Raw genomic sequence first — 14,920 nt, 5'->3', positions numbered from 1 at the left:
GAATTATTAGGCTCGTTTTGTGTCCATATACTCAGCTAAAATGCATTCACTTAAGATTCTGTGGTGGAATTCTGGTGGTGCCTAGGTCTGTCTTGCTAAAAAAATTGTAACAGAAACACCAAGCCCTAAGTCTTGACATCTCTGTATGTTTCTTAGCTATTTATTTCTTCTCTCAGTGTTGTTAAGTCACCAAAAATAGCTGTGACACCACCACCACCCTTCCAAAGAAAAAGGAATAGAAATGCATCTGTGAGGGTTGCATAGTTTAGGTTATTGGTATGGCATTGGTATATAGTTGTCAGAGGACAGGAACCTCCAGCAGAAGTTAGACTGCTGGGGCTTGATGGTTACATCCAGCAAGCACATTTTTCAGAGTCCCTTTCACATCTAACTCCTTCATTAGATACAGGCTCTAACAATAGAAAGGATAATTTCATAGACTTCCCTGCATCAAGGAAGATGTATTTTGCCACAGTAGTGATAATTTCTTTTTCTAAGATTTGGTGATTCTGCAGCCTTCTGAGACTTTCTTTCCCCCCACACCACTTACAGGCCCTATATTTAGACATCCTGCACAATAGCAGAGCTCTGCATATAGTGTTGCTCTTATTGTTGCTCTGTGCTGTGTCATCACAGAACAGATTTTATCAGAGTGAAATCCTTAGGCATTTTAAAGTATTGTAGGAGTTTTTCATGGACAATGTTACAAGTGCCAACATTCAAAATACATGTGATGATGACAGTGGAAGAGTATTCCAGTGGCTGGCTTAATTTTCCATTAAACCTGACAGCAATACTTCCAGTTTTGTCTTTACTTAGAAGAGTGAAGGTCCCTTTATGAAGCTTTGGAGTACCTATGGCGTATGAATGTGCTGTCAGGCAGAAGTATAGTATTACTTACATAGACAAGTTTGATCCATTCAGACGCCTCTCCTAGAAACAGACAGCTTTATGTTGTGTTACACACTGAAACTTTGTCTACATTGGAAAGCTAGTTAACTGTAAACTTTGTTTACAGTATGTAACTGTTTGGTATTAGTGCACCATGTTATCATGCAATATACATTTGTCCTGGTTGTAGCTTAAACCATGACAACGTTAAACATAAGATAATTTTTTCCATTGATAGTGGAGCAAACTCTACTAGACACAGTTTAGAGAAAGCTTTTCAAAAGTAATTAATTCTCATTCAAAAGTAGGTTGAGCTCATGCTTCCTTAAAATCATTTGTGTTGGAAAAAGCCTTTAAGATCACCTTTAAAGAGTCCAACCATTAACCCAGCATTGCCAAGTCCACAACTAAACCCTGTCTCTAAGCCCCACATCTACACGTCTTATAAATGTCTCCAGAGGTGGTGCCTCCAGCACTTCCCTGGGCTGCCTGTTCCAATGCTTGACAACCTTTTGCTGAAGAAATTCTTCCTAATACCCAAACCTCCCCTGGCAGAACTTGAGACCATTGCGTCTTGTCCTATCACTTGTTACTTGGGAGACCAAACCCATCTCACTACAACCTCCTTTCAAGTAGTTGTAGAAAGCAATAAGGTCTCCCCTGGGTCTCCTTTTCTCCACGCTAAACGAGCCCAGGTCCCTCAGCTGTTCCTCATAAGGCTTCTCCAGACCTTTCACCCTCTTTGTTGCCCTTCTCTGGACCTGCTTCAGTGCCCCTAATGTCTTTGTTGTAGTGAGAGGCCCAGAACTGAACACAGTATTGGAGGTGCAGCCTCACCAGCACAGATTAAAGGGGAGACTTCCCTGGTCCTGCTGGCCACACTGTTTCTGATACAGGCCAGGATGCCGTTGGCCTTCTTGGCCATAGCCATGTGCTAGTAGAGAGCCTGACAGATAGTAGTTAGCTTTGCACATTCACACTTTGTGCTAACTGCTCCCAGCCTTCCCTATGTATACTTGCCTCAAAGTCCTTGTATTTTCCAGATAGTCTTAGGAGAAATTTGCCTTCTTTCTCGAAAGAATTTTATTTGAAGTCGAGACATGCTAAAAAGTTGAAATGACCATTTAGAGGAATATAATTTCTGGATCCATGACTTAAAGTTGTCGCCATTTGAGAAAAAGTCGTGTCTTTAAAGGTCACAGAAGTCCCTTTCATCATAAGCACATGGTTATTGTTTTGTTTTGTGCTCTTAACTGCTGTTTCCAGTACTGAACTGTGTTAACAGTTCTAGTTGAAATGTCATCTTTATTTTTCTAGTGTCAGAATTCTCATTGGAATTTTTACCATCTCAATGTATTTTACTCCAAAATATTTTATTTGGGATTATATAGCAAATGTGATGTTTTTGAGCATTACCCTTTCTGATGTTAAAAAAGTGTTAAAAGCATTTCTATTTCCTTCTTTCACTGCATCCACATGAATTAGCCAAGTGAAAAAAAGCTGTGTCTTGTGATTGAGAGTTACTAGATACTAATATACTGGGATTTGATGGCTAATACTGATCATGGTTTAGATCATGAAGTTCAACAGGCCAAGTGCAAGGTTCTGCACCTAGGTCAGGTCAATGCCAAGCTACAGGAGAATGGATTGAGAGCAGCCTTGAGGAGAAGGACTTGGTGTTGGCTGATGAACATGACCCCGCAGTGTGCACTTGAAGCCCAGAAACAAACCTTATGCTGGGCTGCATCAAAAGGGGTGTGACCAGCAGGTCAAGAGAGGTGATTGTGCTCCTCTACTCTGCTCTTGTTACTGCATTCAGCTGTGAGGCCCCCAACACAAGAGGGTTGTGGACCTACTGGGGCGAGTCCAGAGAGGAAAAAACCCAAACTGTAGGGAGCTTATTTTGTGATATTTCAGATATTGTCTTATATTGTAATGTTCATTTTCAAGTGAAGTTTCTACATCTTACTGCATTCATAAAAATGAAGAGCTTAACAGCTTTTTTTAATTAGGACAGTGTATGTGTTATTGCTGATAGAAGTATAAAAATAACTTCTGTGTATGGTATTAGGATGAGTGCATTGCAAATACGCATAAAAGATTGTTATAGACTCAAAAGTTCTTGAAGTTCAGCTGATCTGTGTCTTCAGAATTTGCTTAGCAGAAATTTGAATGCAGCTTTCTTGGGAGAGTAATGGGGAGTGTATTCCTCTAGTCAAATGCTGCATTTTAATTGTTTCAGTATGCTGTTTATCAAGCTCTTTACAGGTGAGATCTGCAGTTTGGGCTCAGTAGTTGTGGCCCAGGCCCATGTGCTGACAGCAGGTTTTGCAGCAGGTCACAGGCACAGCTGAGCACTGCCGCTAAGCTCTTAGCTGCACCTTGTCTAAGAAGAGGCAGAAAAATCTGCCTGCCAAAATCTGACAGACTTCAGCTCCAACTTGTGAATTCAGTGCAGAAGGGCTGTTTTAAGCAGGTCCAGAAGCTATCGATCTTTGCTGTGACCTAACTGTCATCTTTACTTTTCGCTTGGCCAGATACTGCCGCTGCCCTTTCTTCTCTGTACAAGTTTTGCTTTAAATTGTACATAGAAGTTTCTAACTGTATTTAGGGGCCCTGATTACGAAGTACTGGGCCTTAAATAAGCACTTCCTAACGGGATGATGAGGTCTCTTGTCTTTCTCTACACTGTTTCTGTATAGTCTTTTTTTTTTCCCCCAGGCTCATGTAATTACCATTTTTCAAGGGAGGTAAGCTAATACTTTGCCCCATGTATTTTGCAGACAGCTTAATAAGATGTGCCTTTTACTGTCTTTCTTACTGAGTAGAGATTGAGAGCTCCCTCTTCAGCCTGTCTGCACCTTAATTCAGCAAGGCAGAGGATTTAGAAGCTGGATAATGAAGATAAAGGAGGAAAGACTTGGGGTTTTTCCAGGAACTTCTAGGTCAAGAAATGCTTTAGTCTGGGCTGGGGCTACTTTCACAGAGTTTAGAGACAGGATCTCTCCTAGTCAAAATATGTTTGCTGAAAAGTGTCTGCATATGTATAATAATAATAATAATAGATTCTGAGAAATTTTGTGGGACTGGCAACAAGGTAACAGTTGCAACAATTTTAGGATAAGCCTAAAGTGTACATGCCTAAAGTTTACATGCATAAATTTGAGGATAATGCTGTCCCAGCCATGTAGTAGGTAGTTGATTGGCCCTTGCTTTCTTTTAAAATGTGTAGAGTTTGAAGGTGTGCGTGCACTCAAGGGAGAGCTCAGGAGCAGAGCTGTGGGGAGAACATCCTTGTCATAGATACCGCGTGTGTGATTGACATAGGGGAAAATGTCTAGAGGGGAGACTGCTGAAAGATATTCTGCTGAAAGCTTTGCTTGCTCACAAAATAAATCAACCTTGAGATGTAGTAGAACAGAAGATGCTCATATACTAATGTATCAGATACTGTGAACTTCATTACTGCATGTTAACCTTTATTTTAACAGTGTGAGGTAATGCAGTGCTAGTTACATTTGGGTGCTACCTCTGCAAGTGGTATCTTAAAATACAAAAGCGAATTTGTGACCAAGGATGTTGATTTTTAGACTTACTGTAAAAAATGCAGGAATGCTATCCATAGCAGAAAACCTGAAAATTTGTTGGGCTTTAATTGTGAGGTTTTTAGCCTTTACAAAACAGTCAAGCTCCCAAACAACTGTGCTAGAATAGTCTTCTTGCACAGGGGGAGGGAAATTGTCCTGTGGTAATAGTTACGACATATTGGAGCCTTAAATGCATTAATATTTGGCAGTTGTTACGTACATACCCTTATTTCATTTAATATGTTCAGAAAGACATTCCGGCTTCATCTGTAATGTGGGTAATTACATTCTCTTCTCTTCTGGCATATTTTTCTTGCTCTCTGACAATGCTTACTCGATGCAGTCTGCCCTATTGTCCTGATGGTATTTTCTAAGGAAAAAAAAACCAAAGACATTTTGGCAGGTAGGAACAGGTGGATGTAGCTTGCTTTTTTTTATAGCTGGGGCTCTAGATTAATATTTTTTTCCTTCCTCACTGTTCTTCATTTGGCTCTGTTTACTGCATGCTTACTTCAAAACCAGATTGTTTATGTTACTTGTAACTCATATGGAAATTCCTCAGAAGTCTGTTTATTAAATAATCTTCCTTTAAGATGCTCCAGGTTTAAAAGAAAGTATTATCTAAGAGAAGCCATTTTTTTACATCTTTTAGGCCATATAGGTTTATTTGTGCTTAAAGCACAAAAGACCCCAAATTATTAGCAGTTTGGGATTAAGTAATGCGTGAAAGTTGATTCACAATGTAACTGCAGTTGACCTGCTACAGGATAGTGAACTTCAGCATAATGAAGTTCCTGTTCTCACAGAAGGGATTTTATCAGGAAGCAGCGTGGTAATACTAACCACCAAAACCTGACTTGTTTGTTGCTAGGATTTCGCTTGTGGCTTAAAAACAAAGGAACGTCAGATACATGGAAGTTTGGTGTTTTTTAAGGTTAAAAACAGTTATTAGAAAAGGAGTTCAAAAATCATGCAATACAGTAAAGCAAAAATGGAAGTAGTCAGGCAGAAATAAATGCTGGCGGATTGTAATTTTGCACTGTGTAAACAAGTGTCATCTTAATAAAAGCTACTCAAGTGAAGGCATTAGGTGAATGGAGATGCTTTGTGTCATAAGATGCAGAACACATGCCAAACAGAAAAAACTCCATTTGAGTCTTTTTTATTATATGTGAATAGGTTGTCTGGTCTGTGGAAAAATACTTAGTAAATGTTTTGTTTTGCCAGAGACTAGAGTGAGCGCTTAAGTAGGGCAGGATCATTGCAGAGGCTGAAAAGTTTCTTTATATCCATCTTCTGGGTGAGAATGTTGAGGAAATATTTAACAGAGACCTGTTCTATTCATGCAGAGAAATGAGGTGGTTTAGGAGGCTGCAAAGGGGTCAAACAGAAGGTGCTGGCATAGCAGTTGATACTTCTGCAAGGAGCTTCCCTTGAAGATCTAGACAGTGTTCAATGAAAAGCTACAAGGAATTTAGAAATGCAGTAGCTGAGCAATTGACTAAAATATGCAAATCTCATTACGATGCCGTTCTGAAGAACAAATAGGGTAACAAATATGCTCATCTTGTTAAACTGCTGTTGGACTGTATGAATGAAAGAGAAGTGAGGAGGTGATTCTGGAAAATGTAAGTGTGATTTGGTTAGTCTGTCCTACCAATAAAACTGATTGCAAAAGGAAAATTTAAGGTGGTTATAAAACAACTCAATTACTATATTGGGTAAACAGTCTACATAATAAACTAAATTCCTTTAAGCCTCTGAGCAAAATAACAGATATGAGAGTGTACTGTTAAATTAATTATCCTTCCTTAGATTCCTAGAGAAAATCCCCTGTTAAGGTAATTAAAAAAAAATAAAATTCTTGAGCATAAATGAAAATTGCTTGAAAGAAGAAAATATGCTGGGAATAACTGCTCTGGGTTTGTTGTTAGAAAAGCCAATTGTGAATACATGGGGGGGGGGAAAGAAGAGTGTGCTCCTTTGTCTAGTTGTGTATCAGGTCTCCTTAAAAAGGCTGTTTTCAAAAGCCCTTTTCTGTACTATCTTTTCCCTGTGAGCAGTCCTTTCAGATGGAAAGGAGAATGAAACATCATCACAAGACTTGAGATTGAACACTCGAGCTGTTTATTTCTGCTGAAGTGAAACCAGCAGATTACTAGGTCTCTGTTTCAACTGGCGCATCTCATTAACATCCTGGAGGAGTAATGTTAAAAATTCAGTATCCATCTCAGTTAAAAGGGTCCACCACTTGTCCTTTCCAAAGCCGACAGAAGATCAGGTCCTTCCATTAAGCAGTGTAGATAAGTTCCTGAACTGACTTGTTTTGTTTCTCATAAAAGATATAAGGAATAGCTCAGTTGATATTTTTTTATCATTATTTATTAAAGCCTGTTTATCATTATTTATTAAAGCCTTGAAAGAACAGGCAAAGCTTCAAACTACGCTTTCGTTTGATAATGACTAAGTCCGTACAAGAGGTTCTCAAACAATTCTAAAGAGCCAAGATGGATAACTGGGCAACTTCGTATCAGCTCAAGGTTGCTGTTGTCGTTTTTATGGTGGCATATGGAAAGACTGATTTGAAAACTCGTAAGGCATTTCTGAACTTGAAAGCTTTACCAATTTGGCTTAACTGGGAAGGCAAGTGAGAGGTGTAGGTTTGATGGTAATGCATATTAAAAGGGGCTACCATGCCTTCTTATAGTTCTTTTTGCTTGGTGTGGAAAAATAAAGGAGAGTAGAGAGCAATTCATTGAGAAAATAAAGTGGTAGGATCAGAGGAGAGATTAGCTGCCTTTCAAGGAACTTTGTAAAAAAAGAGAAGAGGTTAGGACAGCAAACAGAAAATGGCCTGGGCTAAACAGTCTGGAAAAGGGTCTGATAAATGGCCAGCATGTGCTCAGGCATAGGAAATAAGCTTCAGGAGGAGTGGGAAAAGCGATGTAGAGGCTATGGTGTACAGTCATCTCGTTGCTGGGTGAGCTCTGTGTTGAAGCCTGGAGCAGAAGCAAGCTTGGACTGATCTTCCTGAAGGTGCTGCTCCCTGGCAATTAAGCCTGCTTTGGGAAGTCAATTAGTGAATCACTGGTTTGGGAACTGTGCAGTCCAAAGGCGAAGAGCCTAAATCTATTTGAGGGGAAGTACTTTGTGGAGAAAGGAGTTGGATTAAGTTTGTGTTTTGTTCTTAAAAACAAAACCAACAAAAGCAATTCTTGTTTTATTGGGAGGTTTCTTTGTCTGTAAGCAAAGGACTTTTTTGGCTTGAAGGCAAAATTGTTCAGTTGCTCTAAAGGCACATTACTTCTGGCAAGTCAGCTTCACCATAGCAAAGGTTTTAAGAAAAAAATCTGAAATATTGTGATTTCACAAGCTAAGCCCTGCTTAGAGTAAGCCATTCTATTTTGTTTCAAAGGACAAATAGAAAAATCTGCAGATGGGAAGCAGAATTATCTGGAAGTGAAAAAAAAAAAGGAAGGATTTATAGTGTAGGGGGAGACAAACGTATGAGAAAGTTTGGTGGCAGTTGTTATAATGCTTTTCTTACATAAGTCATTAATGTGATTCTGTTTGTCTTACAGCCTGAGAACAAGGTGACTAGCGAAAGAAATACAAAGGAAATATGTAAAAGTCATTAGCAAAAGGAGAAAGGGAACATTACTTCTTACATAACATATAATTAACCTATGAAATTCACTGCCAACCTATACTATTGAGGTCAAAGCCAGAACAGAATTCAAAAATTATTAGAAATACATTTGCATAATGAGAAAATCCACAATTCTATTGTAGGATTTTCTGTAGGTTTAAAAAGAAAGGTCCCTGGGAGTATTGCCAGCTAGTACGTGGTTGTGAAAGGCTGGGGTAGAAAATTGCGTGATAAACAGGTTGTATAATTATCTGGCATTACTTGCGTTCAGGCATAATGTAAGCTTGACTTGACTTCTTTGTATTCCCCTTTGAGAGCTCATCTCTCTCTCTCTCTGCTGGCTGTAGAAGCAGCTTGGGGACGTAAGCCTCAGAGAGTCCCACCGAGGCATCAAGAGTAACCACCTCCTTCCCAGGGTGATAGGTGTTGACAGACGTTTTTTCTGTGGTTTTGTAATAACTTGCAGCATGAAAGGAGTTAATAGTATCCACTAATTGTTAAGGCCTGGGAATTTGTGTTTTGAATCAGGAGTGGGTCGAGTATGTACTGTGCATCCCAGCACTTCAACTGATTTCTTCTGCAGGCACATTTTTAAAACGTTTTGTTCATTCTTCTTCGTAGATTACTTAATTCTGACAGATTTGAGTTAGAGTGTCACATAAATACACAGTTCCTTATATTCATGTTAATGTGATTTGTATTTGGGAAGAGAGGGTATTAAGTTTGTTCTTCAGAATAACTATAATCTCTTGAGCAGTAAAAAGCTTGTTAATTCTTATGCAGATAATCCTCAATCTCTTAAACAGACTGACTTCACAACAAAAATAACTGCTTGAGTGCAGACAGTTGTAACTTCTGTTTGGGCCAGTAAAGTATGCCTAAAATCCAAATGTGCAGATAACTGCAAATTGTTTAGGAAGTTTTCGTTATTATCAAAAAGTCAGTCTTTCAATTAATAACAAGAAGGGCAAATATTTTTTTAAAGTTCCAAAGCAAAGAGTTCTGAAAAACTCAGAAATGAAGTTTGGAAGAGGAAAACTATAGCCAAGAATGAAAAATTAAAACCACAAAACCCAGTAATGTGTTATGACTGCACAGAGCTATCAGAACAGTCGATAGAGGCAAGACAGACAGTTCAGTAAATATTTTTGTTCTGTGCTTGGGAAAAAGGCAGATACAAAGTTTACATCATGGGATGTATGAAAACACGCTTTTAGTTTTCACAATTGTCAGGGAGAAAGTTACACAGTAGTTAAATTTGGCATTTTTAAGTCAGGGGCCTGAAAAACACATATCCGTGAGCTCTGACAGAGCAGGCCAGAGGATTGCTGTTTATTGTTCATACAGGTTATTTCTTTTTACAGTTCTTGGAAAACAGAAAAAGTTCCAGAGGACTTGAAAAGCACTGTGGGACTGCTTTCTGAGAAATAGATTTAATCCTCTCAGTGACATTAGGCTTAAGCAAAATAATAGAATTATTGAGGTAACTAATTTAATAAATGCAAAGGATGGTAATTAAAGATAATGATTCCTGGTTCTCAGAACATAAGTTTTATCATGTTAACTTTAATATTCTTGATGTGGTTGAGAGTTTGTGTAATAGAGTTAATACAGCTGTGTAACAGTTGGCTTTAAACTTGCATGGTGTCTTTTTTTAGTCAACTGGGATGATGCAGTGTCAATCACTACCTATGAAGTACATAGCAGCTACCTGATGAGTTTCATGTAGTTGTAAATATTTCAGTAATACTGCCTTGGAATCAGATTTTGGTCTTTCTTACTTAGGCTTTGATAGTGCTGTAGGACTCCAACAGGGGAGTCTCTAAGGCTGGCGCAGCTGGAGTCCATCTTCCAGTGGCGAAGGGACGTCCCAGCTGCAGAGTAAGCTACTGGGTTGTCCATGCAGTGAAAATAGTAAACTCGAGAGAAGTGTGAAGGAATCATCTCAGGCTAAGCCATCGGTCTCCATTTGTCAAGAAATCCCTTGGTAACATTAAATTACTTGTGTTAATATTTGCTAAAAGCATAGACTGGGGAGTGAGTGCTCTATAATGAAGAGGACAAATATTACTGGAGAGCAAAATGGGTCGCACCTCTGCTTCTCTTAACTGCATGGTTTGGTACAGCCAGAGGAGAAGTCACTCTCTAAGACTGAAGGCTGTAAACTGTTGTTGGAATGTATCCTACAAAGCAGTAAAATGGAAAAATAAAGGTGTATTTGAATGAATCTCATAATAGCTTATTCAAATAGCTCCCATAGTTACATGAAATCAAGGCACCTGTTTTATCTATAGTTGCTTATAAGCACAGGTGGCAGTTTTGAGTTTGGTCCTCCCGGTAAAGCAGTTGCATGACTTACTGCTTTTACCCATGGAGCAGACTGCAGTGGATAGAGAGCTGCAGCTTTCGCTCAGGACAATGCTAGACATCAGTGTGCACCCCTGTCCTTCCCTTTCTGAGGCTGACAGCTGCTCCTGCCTTCTTTTCCCACTCTGCAGGTGTAAAGGAAGTTCTGCTTGCACAGTCAGTGAAAAGCCAGTTCCTTCTGGAAAGTCAGTTTAAATGAATTAAGTCTGTTCTCTTCATTCCTCCATCATGGCACTGTAGATTACTGGGCATCCGGTTTCATTTGGGGACTTAATTCATGCTGTTTTTTCTTGAGCGTTGCATCTGTTGCCTCTTTCAGCCAGTGTGAAATCCTCTCACAAAAAAAATACACCCATGAAACAGAGATATGTGAGATTTTCCTCACAGTTGCTGTGGTCCAAAAGGGTCTTTCCCTTTCCTTGCACTGGCTGTAGTTCTGTATTTCCAGAGGTGAGTGGCTGGCCATGGGCGTTCACACCATTTCAGGTGCCAGGACCAAATCCTTTTAGTACATCTGTGGTGAGGCGCTTTTTGCTAATTTCTGTTCTGTTTTGCACACTATTAATTACAGCGTTATTTTTTAATAGCTCTCTTGCATTGTTATTAATAGTAAGTCATTCTGATTCATAGTAAAAAAAAAAAAAAAAGAGTGAAACTGGTCTGTTAAAGACAACTTTAAATACTCTGCCCATCTGTTTCCTGTGCCACTTGAATTTTGAGCGTTTTTCTCAGCTTTGCTTTTCTTTGGCCCCTTTCCCCTCTCAAAATTTCCACACAGGGTTTTAGTAACTTTAATAGGAAACTGTGGCATACATTTGGTAGTATCAGCTTCAAGTGCTGGGTTTGAGATATCTTTGTTCATCTGATCTTTTCCTCTCTACTGTCTGCTTTCGTCTCCATCTGCTTTGCTTTTTGAGTCCTGTTTCTCTAAGCATGCAGGAGTTTCTCCTTCCTCTGTAGTTCCCCTTCTGTGAAGACCCCTCACACCCTGGCTTTACGGGGCTTTTGCTGTGGTAATTATCTTCTTGTGACTACAGTAGCTTAAGTCATGCTAATTCTGAGCAGTGTCCCTTTTTCTTCAGATTCTTTCTCATCTTTTGTGGCTCAGAAGGCACCTGAGAACCGTTTATCAATGCAGGCTGAATTTTGTTGAAGTTCTCTTTGATTTTTAATACTTATTTGCTTTTCTCGATTTTATTTCTCAGTTTGGTAATGCAAAGATTATAGTTTTTTCTAATACCTACTAGTCAGATTATAGTTTCACTGTGTATAAATGGTATGAATTTGTGCAACTGCGGTCAATAAATTTCTTTTGCTGATGGTGATTTTATTTCGTGGTGTTCATTGGGGGGGGCACCTCCCCCCCCCCCATTCTTTTTGTTTTGTTTGGGTAGTTTTTGTAGGGACAGTAGGGTCTTTGCAAGAAGGGTATCAGGCATTAAGCATTGGCCAGTGAATTGTTTGTCAAGTTGGATGATGCCTAAGCAAAACTTCTGGATTGTTTTCTCAGTTCCTTTGAAGTTGCAGTCTCTTCTGACATTAGACTTAACCTAGCACGGGGAATAAGCTGTGTTTGGGATTTTGACAGGCATGCTTTGGAGGCAGTTGTTAAATGTCTCTGTCTGTACTGCTCTGATCTTCTGTCGGGGGAGAGCAATCTTTGAGTTAGAAAGCTCGTGTAAGCTCTGAACTGAACGACTGACTTGTTTGTTGTGGTGAGCACCGGTTTCTCAGGATGCTCGTCTTTGCTGCAGGTTGGGGTATGTGAGGTGGTTGCTCGTTTCCTTTAAAGTGTCAGTCAGTCTCATCTGATCTCACACCCCAAGTCCATCTTACTCGTGGCTTGTGGTAGCTTGATTTGAAGCAGTGGTCTCACATGCCAGCATACAGCTCTCCAGTGTGCCTCAGGGCCAGTATCACAGTTTCTCTGTTTGAGACAAGCTCTATTACTGGGAGTTTCATCATGTAAGCCAGATTTCTTTTCTGCTGAAGATTATTGTTACGAGAACAACTTTTCTGTAACCGGTGTGTTTTACAAAGATACCTGACTACATTATGCATTAGAGATATCCCATTTTGTGGGATGTTGAGATGAGGTAACAGCAGCTGGTGAATCAAGTGAGGTTGGAAGAAGGATTTGAATAGCACTTAGTGGGAAGAATTTTGGAGTAGCTGAGTCGGTTTTAACAAAAATTTAAGGGATGGCTTTGTTAATACACACTTCCCTGGTGGCAGGAGCTGGGTATTGAATATAGACTAAGCTCAGAATGTAGATTTTTCAGGTTGGTCAGTATAGGAAAGTTAACACATATGGTGGGCTATCCACATCTGGAAATCCCCATAGAAAGGCTGCAAATACAACAGGCAAGGTTCTTATTCAGGTATGCCTATGGGCGTTGACACACCAATTTGTTCGGAGTAGGTTCTTTCCTCTGTTGCTCAAGCAAATGGATTATGCAGCAGTGGCTCCTCCTGGCTTTGAAATGTTAAGTCTAGAGAGGGGTAGGTGGTTGTTCAATTTAGAGTCATTAGTGTAGTTGCAGTTGGTTTTGTGACTAAGCATTTTCTTAGCTGAAGCATTGTCACTTTCTGACTGTGCTCTGCCACAGTGCTGTGCACAGCATTACCAGACTGTGTTATCTCAACTGCTGTGAATTGATATCCACCAGCCAGTGCTGACCTAGAAAGGTTCTTTGCTGTTCCTACTTGAAAACTGCTTTTTTCTGTTAAATTTTGTTGAATGAGTCATACTTGCTTATATTTAAAATGGCTATATTTTTAACTCATAGTGGTGATGTTGCAGATTTGGCAGGAGAGCAGGAATTATTTTGAATAATATAAAATTATACACTAGGAATTCTTGATTAAAATATATGAGCTTTATTTGCATCTTGAATTACGGCTTCTCCTTATACACCAGTATTTTGCAGAAGAAATACCACTAATATGTATTTATTTTATTTGTCAAGAATTGACAGAGGCAGCTCTTTTTTCCTTTTAGGAATCTGGGTAAAAATGGCTTATCTAACAGTAGTATTCTATTGGATAAATGCCCACCTCCACGACCACCGCCTCCACCGTACCCTCCCTTGCCAAAGGACAAGCTGAATCCACCTACACCTAGTATTTATGTAAGTAAATCTCATGGTAGAAGTACATTGCTGACTGCCTTTTGTAAGCGTTTGGATATCTGAATTACATACCTGAAAAAATACATACCTGAAAAACAGCTTCAGAAATTTTTGAGGGTTTGTTAATACTCAAAATGTTGGCAGAATAAGCAAAACAAGTCATTAGATACAACGCACAGCGTTTCAAATACGTATGTATGTTTTTTGCAAGTGACACTTTTAAGTATAAATGAGCAAATAATTATACTCTCCTAATGATTTTCTTCAAAATACAGTAAAAAAAAAAAAGTTGGGGTGATATTAAGAACAAAACGTCATTAGGGAAAGGCAGGTTTTGGCTGCATAGTGTTTTCTTATGCAAGGATTAAAGTTTCTGTTCTAAAATTAACGTTTCATGATATCTTTATGAAGAGTTTGAGCTAACTTCCTTAGTAACAGATGTCCACTTTCTTGAAAACAGAAGAATAAATTACAGTATGTCTGTAGAGCCAGCAGGAAAACCTCAAGTTAGTTTGGTCAGCTTAAATTGAGGACCAGAAGCAGTCGGCACTTTGGTTTGATACTACACAAGCAGTCTGCCTGAGATGAGAACTAGATGAAATTGGAAGCAGTTATGCACAGAGGCGTAAGAAAATCAACACAACCTTTCTGTTTAACATGAGATATGCTGTAAGAGTAGTCTTTTTAATTATACTGCTTCTTTTATACTTAATCTTTAGAGTTAGCTTTTTTGACTTCTTAGAATAAAGTATATTACCTTGCTCTTCAAAGAATTCTGTAGATTTAGGGAATGTTCAAGAATACTGCAAGATAAAGAAACTGCAGGAAACCTAAGTAGCAAAAGCCAAAGTAATGTGGGAATAATTCATGCCAAGAAATAAATTGTAGTAACAAATTAATTTCAGGAGTGAACCCAGCTTTTAACATGGCAGGGGTTGTATGATGTAGTTGTTCATTCACTACAAATGCAGGAAAATGGAGAACATTCTTGTCTTCTTCCTGTTGTTTTTCTTTTCTCTGTTTTCCTTATTTTACAAATAAGGAGTCTAAATTCATCTGACATCTAATATTCCATTGCAATTTTACAGTTGGAAAATAAACGAGATGCTTTCTTTCCACCTTTACATCAATTTTGTACAAATCCAAACAACCCTGTTACTGTAATACGTGGCCTTGCTGGAGCGCTTAAATTAGGTAAGTTTAGTTTTTATGGCTTTTTTACTACAGAAAAAAAGAGTTTTTTCAAAGGAAGTCTCATGTCTTAAAGGTGAATGTTTTATTTTCGTAGTAATGTA

At 39.0% G+C, this 14,920-nt stretch overlaps 1 protein-coding gene across 10 annotated transcripts in view; it reads left to right on the top strand.

The window, feature by feature from the left end:
• The window catches only part of KDM6A (lysine demethylase 6A), a 159,240-nt gene that overhangs the window by 124,088 nt on the left and 20,232 nt on the right, over positions 1 to 14,920 (top strand). For all 10 annotated transcript variants that reach the window (XR_010612231.1, XM_065677073.1, XM_065677077.1 and 7 more), the window contains 2 exons: positions 13,496 to 13,625; positions 14,714 to 14,819. Coding sequence is in view for 9 of the 10 variants with exons in the window: in XM_065677073.1 (XP_065533145.1) it covers positions 13,496 to 13,625; positions 14,714 to 14,819 (236 nt within the window). In the remaining variant the exon portion in view is untranslated. The remainder of the gene's footprint in view (positions 1 to 13,495; positions 13,626 to 14,713; positions 14,820 to 14,920) is intronic.

The sequence above is a fragment of the Lathamus discolor genome, chromosome 4 (assembly GCF_037157495.1).
Source record: "Lathamus discolor isolate bLatDis1 chromosome 4, bLatDis1.hap1, whole genome shotgun sequence".
Classification (NCBI taxonomy): Eukaryota; Metazoa; Chordata; class Aves; order Psittaciformes; family Psittacidae; genus Lathamus; species Lathamus discolor.
The sequence above is the reverse complement of the archived record's forward strand: the minus strand, read 5'-3'. Positions and strand labels throughout refer to the sequence as shown.